Below are 17,030 nucleotides of genomic sequence, written 5' to 3'. Positions count from 1 at the left end.
CTGTACTAACCTTGAGTTTACATTACAACTGACAAAACACCCTTCTAGTATATAACACTTTCTGGCATGTCAGAAATAGCAATGGTGAAAGGTGTAATAATCAGCTTCACACCTCAGCAGAAAGCAAACGAGGACTTACACACTCAGCTTCTGCAGCTTGTTACAGGTCCAATTCACACCCACTGGAAAATGTTTCAGAACATTAGTGGCCTTTGGGTTCAGCTCTGAAACGAGCTGTTTTTTTCTCATGATGCTGCCAGGTGATCCCACACGAAGTGCCTAATGTAAAGGATATTCTGCTTTTCGCTGTAAGGCTGTGAAAAATGAGTACGACACATAGGCTCAGCAGCAAGCCAGGAGTCAGGATTCTGAAATTCTGTTCCCAGTGTTGTCACTCTCTAAACACATTGCCTTAAACAAATTACCTAATCTCTCTGTTTATTCAGCTGTAAAATGGAGATAAAAATTGCCTTGTAAGTCCTCACAAGGGAAAATTAAGTAATGTTTTCTAAAGCACTTGGAGACCCTCACATGAAAGATTCCCTAGAAACAGAATACTGTGTCAGAGCAGGTGGGAAATCCCTTATAAAATAGAAAAATAGCAAATTAAAACACAACAATCAAAAATTAAAAATGGCACACAACAAAGCCACTTGGTAACATGGACAGGGACAAAACATGAACACTTTACAGCCCTAATATTTACGAATCTAGAATTCCTAACACAAAGAGAGGAAAGGAAATCTGATTTAGTCTTTGACAAACTATGAAGGAACGCTTTTAACCTACTGTCTCCGAACTCCTTACCACCAGAACATTTATAGACAGCAATTGCCAGTAAGCTGCTAGTGCCCGCATACAACAGGTTACAGGTGGTGAAAGGGTAGAGTGGCTGGCACATACAACCTGAGAGGATTTTTGATGCTGCTTAAAACAAATAGCCCACCCTACTCAAGTGATCACATTGCTTTAAAGGTTTTTAGAGTATGCTGTTGCAGGCTTTATAGATATTTGCTGGGGTTATATCCAAAACCAGTGTAAAATTTTATAACACGCGGCAAACGTGCTCAACTAAGAGGAAAATGCCCCATCCCTGGAGGGGTTCAAGGCCAGGCTGGACGGGGCTTTCAGCAGCCTGGTCTGGTAGGAGGTGTCCCTGCCCAGGCCAGGGGGTGGCACTGGGTGGGCTTTAAGGTCCCTTCCAACCCAAACCATTCTGTGTGAAAAGTGTTGCTCGTGAGCAGTTTGAGATAACACAACACAGCATCCTAATCCCTAACAGGGCATGTTCCGCTCCAGATTCACATGTACAGCCCAATTACTTAGCAGATAAAGTGAAAATGGGCTGATGAAGTAGATGTCACAAATATTAATCTCACTGCATTAAATATTGGTTTAGGAGAAACCATGAAGGTGTTATACAATTTATCAACACCTGTGATTTTGTAGCTGTCCTTTGGTATGTTCCTATGTGACGTGGGTCTCTTTTTTATAGCATTTATCTCCTAAAGTAGTCAGTCATAAATTTATCCTTAATCTCTATACAAATGCTTCCTTTATGTGTTTAATTTTTCACTAGCTTACTTACCATTATTAGCTTTTCTGATTTCACTATAAACTGTTTCAGTCCCCTTCTGTACAGGAGCTGGAAAATGTATTGGCACAGAATCAATTTCTTTTCCTTTTCTCTTTTTTTTTTTTTTCTTTGTTTGCCTTATGAAAAGCTCCTTACACAAACAGAACACGCTGTTTTACTTTCAGAGGAAGTAGTTACACAAGCAGCAATGAGTCTGGGGAGCCTGTACGAAAAAGCAACTACACCCTCCCCCAAACCCCGTCTGTAAGGTTCTGAGAAGGAGGTGTCTCTCCCTCTATATACAAATGATGATGAAAATAGGCTTCCCTTTCTAAATTTAACATTGTAATAATTTTCTCAACTTAAAGCGATACTGCTTTAATTTTACAGAGACATCTACTACTAGAGGAGAGTTCCTCTGGATCAGTTTGAAGAGCTTCAATTTGTTGTAAGGATTTAGGGAACCTAGACCGGAGATCATTTCAAAGACTAACTGCACCCTCTTTTGGCAATTAGCCTGATTAAATTTTATGGGCACAAAAATAATCTCATTTGGTGTTCTTTGTGAAATGTCTCAGAAGAATATTTTCAGATTTCACACTGCACAACTTCTATTCAGGGGCTATCTGGGAGAGGTCTCCTCTCAGTTTCCCAGCATGGCAGACTCTTCCATTAGCGCGCTGAGTTGGACATAGCAGAAGTGAAGGCTAAGGCGGCTTGTAGAAATACAGAAAGTAAGGAGAAGCAGGAGACAGGGAAGATTTTGTGCCTGCAAGGACACAGCTGGGATACAAATGCAATGTTAGTCTTAGACACATATCTGTCAGACCCCTAGGTTTACAAATAAGCCCCTGTAAACCTCTGCTCCTGTATGAGATGGAAAGCAAAAAGCTCTTCCTTTTTTGCTATCTGACATTGTGAAAACCTGTCCAACAGAGCTTCAATACCAAACTTGAGGCACTTACTCCAGTAGGGAAGGGGCACCGCCTTATCTGAAGGCCTGAAAAGACCAAGAACTCCGTTTCTTTATGGTCAGCATAAACACAGCTCTGGCTAGTAGGAGATCAGAACAATTGCCTTGCTTTCTTGCATGGTGGTAGATTAAGAATCCCTAGATAACCATAGCAAAGCAAAGTGATCTAGAACTCTGTGCATTTAAAACCACTTTCTTGATTTGGTATAAAGTCCTATGCAGGCTGGTTCTAGGAGCTTGCTATTCAAGGATCTCAAAGAGTTTTAGAAACATTCATTCATTTCAGTTAAAACAGTCTCTTAGAAAACCTTAGAATTCTATCAGTATCACCTCCAATTTCTGTGTATCTTCAATACACCAATAAGTTACATTTTTCTAGTTAAAGGTTAAAAAAAAAAGAAAAAAAAAAAGATGATTGTTCCCTCTCTGCAAGAAACTGGAAAGAAAATTCACATTTCTGTATACAGAGCCCTGTACTTTCGCTATTAAAAAAAACATTTAAAGAATTCAGACATATTGATCTGCAGCCAGACTCAGACTCAGAACTGTTACTGTTCTGTATCGCCCTGGAGAACCTAAGTGTCTCTGGCACCACATCCTAATTTCCCAAAGCTAATTTCATTTTTTAAAATTGCGTTAAGCATCCTTTAAATGTTGGGAGGTAACACAACAGAACTGAGTTACAAAACTGCTATTAATTTCAACAGTAGGAGTTACACTTCACCGAGTGCCTAATCACAGCTTTCAAACTTGCAGTTTTGGCATGAACTTTCTTTGCAAAATAGCCTGAAGATCTTGAAGTGCATTGCATATGCTTATGGACTCTTGCTTAAATGATCAATTCAATTTCCAGAGAAATAAGAAGTAATCTTCTCAGAATGTTAATGCGAGGTAGCTCATTTCGTTTGGAACACTTTTTTTTTTAGCAGATTACAGTCCTAAATCTGCTCCCGTTGACTCTGTGGAAAGGCTTGGTGGGAGGCATTTCCTTAGCTTGCTTTTTTTTTTCCAGACCCATTTCATTAAACTGTGATATAATGCCACTGCCCATGTTATTTTCCTTGTTAATCTTCCAAAAGTCCTCTCAGCTCTGAAAAAATGTGCTAGGAAAAATTACTTGGACGATTTGACATTTTGTTCCCACTAACTTTGCAGTGTTGCCACCCTGTAGATAACTAACCAGCTATAAAAGTAAAAGAAGGAGCATGTTCTTACTCAGCCATGACTAGCGGTTTTTCCCTTCTCACTTTAGGGACATTTCCTGATCTTACTTTAGCATTGGCCTTTGTTTTTGCTCAGATTAACAATAAAGGGTCTAAATCACTTTGCCAAATTTTTGCACAACTAAGCTTTAGAAAAGATAAGCACTATTTTTTTGTCAAGCACACAATCTCTGTAAGTATTCAATTTAATCATTCTCTAGAATTACCACCTCTTTAAAGATCAAATTAACATTCCACTATGACTACTCCAAATAAGAACTGGAATGTGTAGCCCCAGCTCTACATCATATTTGTCTAGCCTCTTCACCCCTACTTCAAAAAGTAGGTATGAAGTTATTCCCACGTGGAAGTTTTAAAATAAAGCTATGAAACTTTGCTTCTAGCAAGCTTACCACTCGCTACCAGTAACACTGTAATGAACCCTGGTTTTTGCTCCTCACACAGAAGCACAGTACAAAGCTCTTGATGCACTAGCCTATTCACCATCATACTGTGTTAAAAAGTATTTCAAAAATGACCAGCTAATGCAGATATGTCTGGAAAAACAGGGTGAAACTACTGTTTCCAAATGTAAGTAGTTCTTTACTGTCAAAGACAAGATTTACATCCTCCTACAATTATGTAAACTTGTTTTGAGGTGGCATTCAATTATTCAAAAGTGACATAAAGGCTACTGTGATAGCTTAGATACTGCAGTATTTATTGCAGTAGTCTTTTAAAATACTCAGAATATGATTCTTCTGCACCTGAGATGAACATTAGCATTGACATTGACAACAGTGGCAGGAGGAACAAATGAATGGGAAGATAAATTAATCTGAAGTTAGTCCTGAGAGATCAGAGAAATCTGGAGTTCGACAAAAAGCAGAAGGAATCAGACTCTATGTGCAGCCTCCGGGATGAGTTACGCATGCCCAGAGAAAAGGTGAGTGTGATATACTTTGTCTTCATTAGGAAAACAGGTGGAATCAAAAAAGGTGCGACAGGAATTTGGAGCTAGGTGATAATCTGAAAGGTCTCTTCCCTAAGAAGGACTGGTCATAACCCATGGACAGACACGAAAGAACATTATGATCTGAAACAAAATTTGTACAATGGCATACTGGAATAGTGTCATATATCAGGAATGGGATGAAAAGGCTATATTTAGAGATGCTTATTTTGCATTTAATAGGGGTTTCAATTTAAATAATTATGCACCAGCGTATCTTTACCATTCCACACCATTGTATTGTGTAGTGCATGCTCAGAAACAGTTGGAACAACTAAGTATTAGCCCTATTCCGAAAAAGATTACAGTAACTATGGTATCTCAGTGCAGAATTTAGCAGAGGTGAGTAAATAGCATGCCTAGGACACAGGGAAAACTCTGTGATGAATGATACCAGCAAGTGAAAAGAGAGAAAGAACAGGAGGATTGGCTGTTCCGGGAGAGCTTTGCTGCCAAGCTTGAAGAGTGAGCACTTTTGCCCAAACATCTGTATTACTAACTAAACAATCATGTCTTTGGTCTCTGAAATAATTGAGTGGGCCTTCCTACCAGGAAAAAGCATATTTGTCCATTTCTTCCTCAGTTTGCTTCTCCTTCAGCTAAAGCAAAGAAGCTGGAGCATAGCATAAATGTCTCTCGTGGGGTTTATTCACTCTTTGCTACTTGAAACTTTTTGTAAATTTCTCAAAGATTTAACAGCTTTCAACACAAGGGCATAAAGATATCGCTCTAGATGACACAGAACGACTGAAGTGTGCATTTCAATTTATTCTTGAGAATAAATTTCAGTGTATATTTCTCCTTCTAGGTTGCAGAGACATGTACCTTAGCCTCATGCTATGAGGTCTGGTTACTGTTACCATAGAACTACAAGTAGGAGGCCAAAGTTATCTGGGAATCAATATTCTCATTTCTCTGTTTAACGAGCCTCAAAATTCAGGATGGTCTCCAGGCCTCTCCAGACTGAGAGACTAAATCTGCGCTGGTGATAGAGAAAGAAGAGAGACAAGTGAACTACAGCTTTGACCCTTCAACCAGTTCCTTTGTAAAGGAGGAAATTCCACTGCTTTCTGTTCTCTCCATTATCCTACCCCGTGGCTAATGTCAAATGGCTCTCAGTAAACTTGGACGCTATAACACGAAGATTCACAGCGGGCTGCCTTCTGCTCACAGCCACAGCTCCAGCTGGGAGCCCTGCGCTGCACAGACCTCATATGGATGGGGAGGGCAAGTGCACGACAGGATCCCAGTGGAAGAAGGGCCGCAATGAACAACAGCACGGTGGCCAGTGCATCATCTAGATTAAGGAGCACAACTGGCACGAAACTGTCACGCACACAAAACACAACCTGCTCTTATATTCACAGATGCCAATATCAGACCAGTGTCAGGGAGTAGCGACATGCCCAGTGCTGCTCCCAAAACATAACCATAGAGGCCAGATAGTTTATTACCTCTGTGAGGATCAAGCGTTGATACTTCAACTTCAGTGTATTCCACCTCAGCACTCTCAAGGTCAGGTCCTGCCCCAAAAATATCAAGAAGATGTTTCTTTGTAGGACTGCATGCTTCATTTGAACTGTGGGCCTGATCCTGCTGCCACTGAAATTAATGGACAAGTCCTCAATGACTTTGATAGGTGCAGGATCAGGCCCTTCTTATGGCACATGCAAATTACTCTGCTAAGATTGTAAGGCCAACCCATTTCTAAGGATCATCCCAATCTGAAAGGCAGCAGACCAAATCAAGCCAGATTTCTGAAATTGTGGGACTTGCAAATTGTGCCTAAAACTCCTACTTTCAATTTAACACCTTCAGAAGTGGCACAACACAAATGGAGCAGGGAATTATCTCTCATATTCCTGCTCCAGCTCCTCTCTCTTCTATTTTTCTCCCTGCCATTATTTCTTCCACCTTTTCTATGGCTGCTATGGTAGAACACTTCCCATTCTCCACTCTCCTCACATTTAAAGCCTTCTCTAAGTTTTTCATGGCCCCTCTCATCACCTCTCACACTCAATTTTTGCTCTCCCAATAAGCAATTTCAGCATGTTGTCCTTCAAGCTCTCCATAGAACATCTACAATGGCAACCCATCTTCCTCCTCAAAATGCTTCTCTGCCACAATGCCCACAGAAAGCCTGACAACAATTAAAACACCGGATTTACCAAGACTACTGGCTGACGAGTACTGGCTACCTGCATACAACAGAAACAAGAAACAGCTCTTGCTTTCTACTCTGTCTTTTCCTTAGAGTGGAGATGGTTTTCTACTAGATTTCTGTAAAAGTTGGAAGGAACGACAACAGTCATTCAGACTGGAATCCTGTAGAACTGCTTGTGGATTTTTTCAGAACAGAAGTTAGAGAAAGATCTAACGATTAGAACAGCAAAGTTTTGGAGCAGCCTTCCAATAGCATTGGTGAGAGAAGGAAAAAAAAAACCCACCTGAACAAAACCAAACCAGTTTTTAAAGTGGCATATTCATTAATAACAAAGTTTAAGTGACACGCTTCCTACAATGGCAGTGATTCTGAATGATCAGTACAGCCTTATGTTCCTACGTTTCTGCTCTCTGTATGTTTGTTTTGCATGAGAATGTCTCTCTAGTTCTAATTTGACCTATTCAGGCCACAACTTCTATGCACCAGGCTATAAACTCCCTCCTTTTGCTTGCTGAAGTAAAAGCTATTGCCACACAAATGCAGAATAGATACTGTTATTTTTAGAGGTATATGAATAATAGACCTGTTTTTCATGTCTGGTAGAGACATCTGCAGTAGCCTAGTTGGTTTTAATGAAGCTGCCCAGTCCACAGTAGGTAAGGATTGAACCCGTTTATTTCTGTCACACGTGCAGATCATTAGACCAGAGCCCATTTCATCTTAAACAGGTAGGATACAATGGAAAAAACAAGAGTCACGGAGCTAGAGTTGCAAAGGTTGTTTCCAAGTTTTCCTGTGAAATTAACTTAGTGCAGCACCTTTCTTATAGTTTTGTGGTACAATGCTGCCCTGCACACTCAGAATTGCTCCAAAGAATTATCAATTAGAAATTCCTGCCACCTATGCTGCATACAGGTTTATGCAGGAGACTAGCTCCATGCTCTGGATTAATTTTAGCTTAACTTTGATCTTTAGTTACACTGGATGCCTTTCCAACTATCTTTCAAGTCATGTTCCAACAGACAACCAAGTCAAAATGTACTATAAGCCATCCGAAATGGCATGTAACCCATAAGAATACTTTCATCGCTATAAAACAAAAAACTATGAGACAAAGTATGCTTTCAGATGGCAATATCCACATTTAAAGTACTATTCTTTGACTGAATATCTTAAAAACACCAGTCTTGAAGAATACGATGTGCTAGATGATGCAGTACTTGATGACACATTTTAATGAAAATATATATATAGCCCACATGGTGTCTCAAAGTATTTGGCAGATTATTTTATCCAGATTTCATAGCAGATTATTTTTAGGTTTAATGCTTAAATATCTCAAGATCTGCAGAAATTAAGAAAGGACGGAGAAGTAAAAGAAGCAGAAGTTTGTAGAAAAGATTTTTTTTAAAAATCTGAATATTTGTTGTATAGAACTTAAAATTTTGACTCTAAGTTCTATTTTTATACCATCCTTCATTAGATGGCCTCGAATCCAGCACAACTAATTACACTTCATAATGCAGTTGGTAAACGGGTCCTATCATTGTCATTCTGCACATAAGGAAAAAGAACTAAGCTCAGCAAAGGAAAGAGTCTTCCCCACTATCAAAGAGAAAAGGGAAAGGACTGGACCTATCAAATCCCGATTGCTACCATTAGAAAACATCACAACTTTCAATCATAAAATAATTTTAAAATCTGTTGTTTAAGTATGAAATTACCTTTACTCTCATCTGTTGACTTCATGTGATTTTCACTATCTTCAATGTAACCTGAGCCTGAAATATTAAAACAAAAGTTGAGCTGAAAAAAATATTTATTATAGCCAAATAAATGAGCTACACAGCTGAACTCCTATTGTCATTATGTTTATTTATATATGAGAAATTCTACTTTTAGATTAGACATTCATATAACACAGGTGGGAAGAACGTGGTATTTTTAAATGATCAGCTAAAACCCACACAAGGCGTAACTTTGTTTATATCAGGTGCTCTAAACACGTCCACCTATCCTTGTAAAGTGCATTGAGATCCTGGAATGAAAGCTGCCTAGTCATGGCACATCACTATACTGTGGCCAGATCAGAGGACCATGTGCCACAACTCAAATTTCCTCTCTGAAATAATTTTCTTGCAGCTGTGTCAAAACTAGAAAGTAATTTTCTTTTACCTTGATTTTTCCATCTGTAATATTTTTACTGATTGCCTGGTAGAAGTGTCTGAGCAGACTTATACACCCATCTTTGCATGAGACGTGCTCATAAAAAACTGTACAAAGACCAAATGGTAGAACATACTTGGGAGAAAGTTATTGGTATTCCTCTGTATTCCTGAAACACTGGGCCCTATCCAAACAACAACCATGTAGGTTCAAAACTTCAAATGTTTAATTAAGCCAAATCTCTAATAGCCTTACAGCAAAATATCCTACCTGAATAGTAGTCCCCATCATTGTGCTGTCTTGACAGTTTTTCACTTGTCAAGTTTGTAGCCAAGGCAGAACTGAAAAGGAAACCAACAAAAGTTGATGTAATTATCCAAAACCAGTCAATAAAAACAACGTGATGATATGCAAAGATCAATCTCTGTCTGTGCTGACTGCCACGTATTCTTAACTATTGAAGATAATGAAAATTTTGCCTTTGTCTTTTAAGAGCAGCACAAGCAAACTTTAAGGTCAAAAATGTTCCTTCTTGCATTACTCTTCCTTAAGACCTCTGTATTTTTAATTCCATATCTAAATGCCTTCAAACGTAGGCCTGACATTCTTCTATTTCTCCTAGCTGTCCTTTTTTTTCTATTTTTAGAGTATTTCCTCATCCTGTTGTTGGGTTAACAGGTGGTATATGAAGCACAACCATCTATTGTCTGCAGGTGTGTGCCATTATAAACTATATTTACATGGTGGAAGGCCTCCAGCCCTTTAAACAGAAATACTTCACCATTACTATAAAGCAAGTCTTCTTACCCAGACATCTCCATGGATGGTCCTTTAGCTTGAAAGAGAAAAATAAAAGCATCCATTAACAGATTGTACAAGTAAAAGAATTTTAAAGTAAAAATAAATAAATAAAATAAGGATTATCTACCCAAGTCCGAGTAATCTCTCTTGGCTATCACAAATTAATTACCTAGTGTCTTACATCCTGTTTATCACCCAGGTCCCTTAAACGCCTCTTTCACAGAGAAGCTAAGATCACAAACCCCAGGCTTTAGCCTGGCCAATTTAAGCAGTCTGGGACATCCAGACACTTCAAATTTTCCCAAATGTTTTGCAATGTACTACATATCACAGGATTCTTGTTTAATCGGATTTACTTATTTTCTGAAAAAACAAGATATGAAAGAATACCTTAATGATAAAAGACAAATCCCTAAGTGAAATTGTATTACAGTGTGGGGAGAAAGAAAAACCAAACCAACCCACAACCTTAAATTTGTTTCACGAGGACTAGAGAAGTACCTCAATTATGCCTGAGTTGGGACCCCAAACCCGATTGTCATAGCTCTATAAGAGATCGAAAAACTCCTCAGCCCCTGTCTGCCTCTACATTGCATGGGGCTGAATTCCAGACCTAGGACTGCATCAGACCAGTGCAATTCTGGCCTGTCTCAAATAATCTTTGCCTCACTACTGCCTTCCCAGCACCATTAGTTAGATGCTCCCATTGTGCCCAATGTACTTGGAAAGCTTCAGCACACTTGCAGCTTAATTTGGGCCACCCAGCATTTTTAAGTAGATTTTCAGGTTTTTTAAATTGTATTAGTCATCTCCTGAAGCCTCACCACCACAAACCTTTGCTCCTGAAACAAATGCAAGTTTTGAACTGTAATACATTCGTCACCAAAGAAACAGAAGGGAACCATTCATTACCCTTTTTCTTCTTCCACAAAAACCACCATAAAGTGAAAATTACTGCTCCTGCGATAGGTATTAGGACAAACGCAGCAATGATTCCTTTCTGCCAAGATGCTAAGATGACTGAAATAAGAAAGACATGTTTAAGAGAGCATGTACCATGACAAGTCATCATTACCAACTTCTGCAGTTCCTGAGCTTTCTTTTTACTACAAGTTGGCCTTCTTACACACTGGGGAAGAATTTTAAGGCAACTTGCACGCAAAGTTCACTAGCGAGCCTCTCCTTTGCAACCGAAAAGTCAGTTACAATAACAGGTTGCTTTTAGCTTGCATTTGGCTCTTTTGGCTTTTGAGCATCCCTTAAACTTTTCCATGTAAGTTAGACAATCTCTGTTTATAAATGGATCTCTCTGCTTAACTTCTGACAACGGTGGAACAAAAAGAAGGGAGTTATACTTAGTAACATCCCAGATAACATGACCTCACCTGTCATAATGACATAGCATGCAGCTTATCTTAAAAGTTAGCTTACCACTAATGGTTATTGGATGGCTTTTCACATCCACATTTGCTCGATTAGAAGCCATGCAGTAGTATGTCCCTGTGTCCTGCCTGTGCATTGCTTCCTTGCGCCACATGACTCTGTCTGCATTTTCACTTTTTTCAAATAGAAGAACTTCATGGTCAGTTTTTCTAAAAATCCTGAAGAGGATTGGCCAAGATCCTTCATTCACAGAGCAGAGAAAAGCAGCCTCACTGCCGTCTTCCACTACTCCATATGGAACACTGCCCAAGCTGGCATTCCTGATTGGTACTACAGAGGAAGGCACAAAGAAATCAAATATTAGCACTATTAGAAATAACTTTGATGATAAAATATTGTATTGTAGAAATACTTGCTTTAATGCCTTTTTACTTAGTTAAACAGAGACTGAATGCACAGTATTAATCTTTCTAAACAGTCTTTGCCAGACAGCATTCTCTAGCATTTTTATACACCCAGAAATAGAGAGGGCACTATAAAGAAACAAAGCAGACAGAAGGAAACTATATTCATTCCAGAGAAGTCAGTCAGCCTCTTTTCTTAAACTCCTTTGGATGCCCCTCAGGCCTCAACTTACAAATTATTTAATTTTCAGACATAATACACTCAGCAGTTTCACAGTGTAAATAATTACAGTTCAATTTATGTAGCTATGCTTTCATAGTTATGTAGAGTTACACTATGTTATGCTAACTGGATTATATCTTTCTTGTAACATTTAATATGCAACAGTGACTATCAGCAGATAACGGATCAAGTTCTTCAAAGGCAGAAGCAAGTCCCAAATTCTAACGGTTACAGAATAAACCAAACACAATGAGAGAAGTTATTTTGCATTTGAACAAGTTGTAAGAATACGCATAGCCAAAATACAGTTTTTAGGTTTGCTGCTATACAGAGCTAGCGTAGGAGCAAATGAGCATCAGCACTTATAATTACATGGGGAAAAAATGTACGTACATTCTGTGATGCAAGGCATGTAGAATGTTATTAGCTTCACAAAATGTTTGGGATATGAAGCATCTGTTTTGCTAAAATCACTAAACAAAATTTCTCTGGAAACACATTTATAGTGTTTGGGGCAGGGTCATGGATAACACAAGGCAGATGTAAAGGAGGAGTCATTAAGCCAACAGTGGAAGCAGAAGGAGGAAACCAAATCTGGTATGAAAAGATGCTAGTCCTAAAAGCTGTATTTGTATTAGATAGGAAGCAGAAAGCAGATTTAGATATAAGACATGGGTTACTACGACTGATCCCATGATAGAGAGGATTGCTCTATAAAACTTAAGTCTCTTTTCACATCTGGTACAGACAGAATGGACAGAATACAGAGAATTTAAGGCTGCTACCTCAGGAGTGGCGGACTGCAGAAGATTGGCTCACTGGGCTCCAAAATGTGACTTTTTATTCAGACCTTCTAAACAGTGTCACAATATATTCTGAACTATTGCTCTAACAGCTGGGATACACGGGTTCCAGCAAAGAAATACCCACTTGTTAATGGGTATTTATATAATAATATAAATATATATATAATATATAATAATAAGATTATGCTTTGTATTTGTTTATTTGTTACTTGTAATTTCAAATTACCTTGGCTTTAAATCTCACTGGATAAACCCCCTCAGAGTTTTATCATTCAGCTTCTCCCTAGGGTTAGCAAAGCATGTCCTGGTGGAACTGATCAACTTAAGGTGCAGTTCTACTTCTATAGTCTCGGCAAACGCAAACACTGTATTAAAAGACCTGTTTGGGGGCTCAGAGAGTGGAGAGCATGTCCTTCAAATGTGCAGTAATCCAACTGACTCAGAAGAAATGCAACAGTTCTCAATGTATCTGTTCTAGTCATATACAACTCAACATCAAAACTCAGAGAGAGACCAGCCTGTTAAACACAAGTTTATCTTATTAAAACCTACACAATTTGGGTTCAAGCCAGGACACAAAACTGAAAATTCCTCGGTAGTGAGAGATTCTCTCTTCTTGTCAATAGGTCAAGAACAGACTTCCGCTCTGGTCCTGGACTACTTTGCTGTAATCAGGTTAGGCAAACCTAAGATACTGCTGATACATTCAAGAGAAGTAGCAAGGAGACAATCACCAATTAATTCCCTTACAGTCCCAAAGAACTCTGTTTTTTTCCAGTAGCTCTACGTGGTTACCATCTGGTCAAATGACATCGACACAGGTGTCAACAACATGTACACTATACACAGCTATAATTATCTTTCACTACCTATTGCCAAACCACTACCAAAACAGACAATTTTTTTGACAACATCAGACTGACGAACCAGACCAACTCTGAACCAAGTAAGGTAGAGGTGACACTACCGAGCAGACAAACATTTTAAGATGTTACAGGCAAATTATTATTTCCTTTAATAAAGGTCAGTACCTACAATTATTTGGTTCCTTCTGTAGATTAAGAACATTCTCAAGTCCTCTGGGAGCAGCAGCACAATCGATACTTTATTTCAACTCAGGTAGGGGACTATTATTTCTGCTTACCTCATTCACTATTAAAGATGAACCCCAACAAGGTAGTATCTGTCAACATGAAGCCTACAGCTGTTAGGGACCTTCATCTAGTGCAGAAGGCTTCAGCATGCCTCCTCAAACAGATACTCTGTTCTTTACAATTTTTTATCTTAGATTTTCAAACTAAATTCAAGGTCCAATCTGTATCTTGGGTACAGGATATCCAAGAAACTTCCTTAAGCCCTATAGCAAACCCTACTGTTAACAAATAAAGTTCTTGGGGCACACAGGGAACTGCTTGTGATGGGGACAGAACATATCTAAATCAGTGATAGAATTTTCTTGAGACAAACCTTTGAACCACTAGGATCTAAACGAGGAACTGTCACATAAAACCTCACCGTCTGCTCTGAGTGCACCAAACAAAATATACAGAAACACAGTATATGGGTTAAAAAATCCTACCAAGGCAAGACGTTCCCTTACACGCGTAGCAACAGGGAAAACTTCACACACGTTTTAAGAGTTATCAATCAGCCCTGACACTGGTGTTATGTGGCCTACTACAGAATTATTATTTGCTTTGGTTTCTCTTCATATCTGCCAATAGCACATTTGCAAATCACAGCTTTTTCACGTGCATTCCCTTTCTTGGAGTACCCCAGCATATATCAGACATCATGCTTTCTTCTGTGGTCTTACAATTCATCTTCTTTTTAAAGCTATCACTACCAACTTCCAACTTCGCTCATGGGCAGAGGAATTTTCTCTTTCTATTCACACATATTTGTAGATCAGAGACTTTGCTCATCATATACAGTAACTCCTAGTTGCTAATAAGGCATAATAATAGAATGACTTTCAGAGCTACTTAGCAACTGCAGCTTCTGGTGTTGAACATAAGGTCAGCGCCTCTGAAAACTGCAGCTAACAACAGGTATTTAGAGGGATTATTAAAAGTGCAGATTTACATCTTTTACCAGGAATCTAGCTAGCTCAATTATTTTAGTGAGTAAAATCATAGACTAACTCCAATATCATTATGTATATATTTAATCCAGTCCTATGAAAATCAAACATGAAGAAAATGGACCTAGTCCTGAAATTTTTAATCATTAATTTTTTCTAAAACAGCTTCTATAAGATTGCAAGTCAGACCTGTTTTTAACATTAAAATAAACTCAATTGTACTTAACTTGATTCAGATTACTATCAGGATTTTTACTCTAGTGACGGATAATCCGTGATACACATCTCCAACTATTTGTAACTCAAGTAAGCAAAAACATATAAAGATTTCACATCCATTTTCTTTAGTCCGTCATTTGCTGCTACAGTTTCAAAAATCAAAATATGACATTAGCCAAGAAGAATTAAACAGACTTACCTATTACTGTAATGTTTAGAATATTGCTAGTTTTCACACCACTGGAGTGATTATTTTTAGCATCACACTTGTATCCTCTTTTGTCATTTTGTCTAATATTTTCATCCAAGAACGTAGCATATGTGTCATTAATTACTGTTTTCTTAACTTCGTTTCCTTTGTAGAACGTGAATGTTATTGGCGGCGTTCCCGTCGCTGAACGACAGATTAACCGTAGAGGCTTCCCTAACACCACCTCTGGCAAACCACTGACAACAGAAAGAGTTGGCTTGGAGACTGGAGCTAAAAGGGGAATAAAGAAAAAACGTTGCAAATTACACTGCAGACAGCCGAAAGATACAATATTATTTTATATAAAACATACAGATATACAATATTTAGCTAGTTTGCACACACAGCCTATATATATTCCTATATCGGGGAGCTCTTCCTCATTGATAGAGTGGAAGCAGGAGGTGACTTGAACAAAACAAAAACATAGCTAGTAAAATGTAGAATAAAATAGCATACAAGAAGAATGCAAAGGGGAAAAAAAAAAAGCATCAGTGACACAGCTGCGGACCATCCAAACTCCAGAGCTAGCGCTCTGACCCAAGGAGTAAGTCTGTAGAGCAAAAATACACGCAAGTACCATTACCTGAGATGGATCCTGCAGCACCTAATCAGGGACCTCTGTTCTGCAGCACAGTGAGTCACAACCCAGCTAAGTCCCCCTTTACAGACTTGAGAACCGACTGTGCTTGTTCCATGAGAGGGAAGGAAACTAGGGTGTTTATAATTAGTGTGCTGGTGAAGGGGTTGTATTGATAGCAAAAAACTTGGCTTTTCTGGAGTAGAGCTATCCAGATGACCTCTGGCTCTCATGGCTTTCTGCCTGGAGGGCCAGGGGAAGGGATTCAAGGCAGACACTGACAAAGTTTCAGATCAAATTGATGAGTGAAAGGTTTGCAGAACATTCCCAGCTCCTGCAAATGGTAATGAATGAGAGTTTATTTGGCACCTAGCGGAATAAAGGGAACAGAAGGAAGACATGCTAACTTCCCTCTCGTAGGGTCAGCCCTGGAAAAGTCTGACTTGATTATATCACAATAAGCCAAATCCTCTACAGCTAAAGATGACAAGCACATCTCACAGAAATTCATATTGCAAGAACTAATAGACACCCTGCTAGTTCAGGGACTAGAAACTGGTTCTGTTAAGAGATGTGCTTATTTGTAAGCTTATGGTTTTGATTTTTCCCCCCACCATGGGGTTCTAAGCCTCTGTATCAACTCACCATAAACATTTATCCTTACAGGTTTGCTCTCCTTGACTATTCCTTTTACTTCAGCTTTACAGATATAGGATCCAGTATCATTCACATCAACTCTCATTGTTAAGTTTCTAAAATTTTTCAACCAGACGTCTCCATTTGAGTTTTTACGTAATATAGAGAAGTTAGCTTTCCGAAAACCACTAACGCTGCAACTCAAAGTTAATTCTTTATTTTCATCCAGCTTATTCATAGAAGCAGACAATATTGGCTTGGGGAATAACTCTGCAAGATAAAAAGAGAACATTCATTCAAACTGAGCCTAAAAGAATATGACTAGCTATCTCAAAGTACACAGAATGAAGGGCATACTGAAAGTTTATAATCAGGGAAAAAACCACAATCGTGTTATTTTAATATAATAATACTTTCAGGGAAAACAGAAACTTAGCAATCGCTTGAAACCAGTACTCATATGTGTTATCTGAAAGTATTATTTTAATTGGAAAGTATTGTCAGGCAAATGTCAGAAACATTTCAGTTTCTGATCTAAATCTAAATAGCCTT

The 17,030-nt window shown here is 38.7% G+C and overlaps 1 protein-coding gene across 7 annotated transcripts in view; it reads right to left on the bottom strand.

Annotated features, from left to right (window-relative positions):
* Positions 1-17,030, bottom strand: part of PECAM1 (platelet and endothelial cell adhesion molecule 1) — a 34,309-nt gene that overhangs the window by 12,898 nt on the left and 4,381 nt on the right. For 2 of the 7 annotated variants that reach the window (XM_074607610.1, XM_074607613.1), the window contains exons 6-13: positions 16,488-16,748; positions 15,212-15,493; positions 11,326-11,607; positions 10,807-10,914; positions 9,901-9,928; positions 9,364-9,434; positions 8,652-8,708; positions 6,218-6,286 (exon numbers count right to left, since the gene is read on the bottom strand). In XM_074607610.1, the coding sequence (XP_074463711.1) occupies positions 6,218-6,286; positions 8,652-8,708; positions 9,364-9,434; positions 9,901-9,928; positions 10,807-10,914; positions 11,326-11,607; positions 15,212-15,493; positions 16,488-16,748 (1,158 nt within the window). Of the gene's footprint in view, positions 1-185; positions 315-1,588; positions 1,646-6,217; positions 6,287-8,651; positions 8,709-9,363; positions 9,435-9,900; positions 9,929-10,806; positions 10,915-11,325; positions 11,608-15,211; positions 15,494-16,487; positions 16,749-17,030 lie in introns of those variants that run through there. The other 5 variants (XM_074607614.1, XM_074607615.1, XM_074607609.1 and 2 more) reach the window with 4 other exon arrangements.

Source organism: Larus michahellis, chromosome 14, assembly GCF_964199755.1.
Source record: "Larus michahellis chromosome 14, bLarMic1.1, whole genome shotgun sequence".
Taxonomy (NCBI): Eukaryota; Metazoa; Chordata; class Aves; order Charadriiformes; family Laridae; genus Larus; species Larus michahellis.
This window is presented reverse-complemented; position numbering and strand designations above follow the sequence as displayed.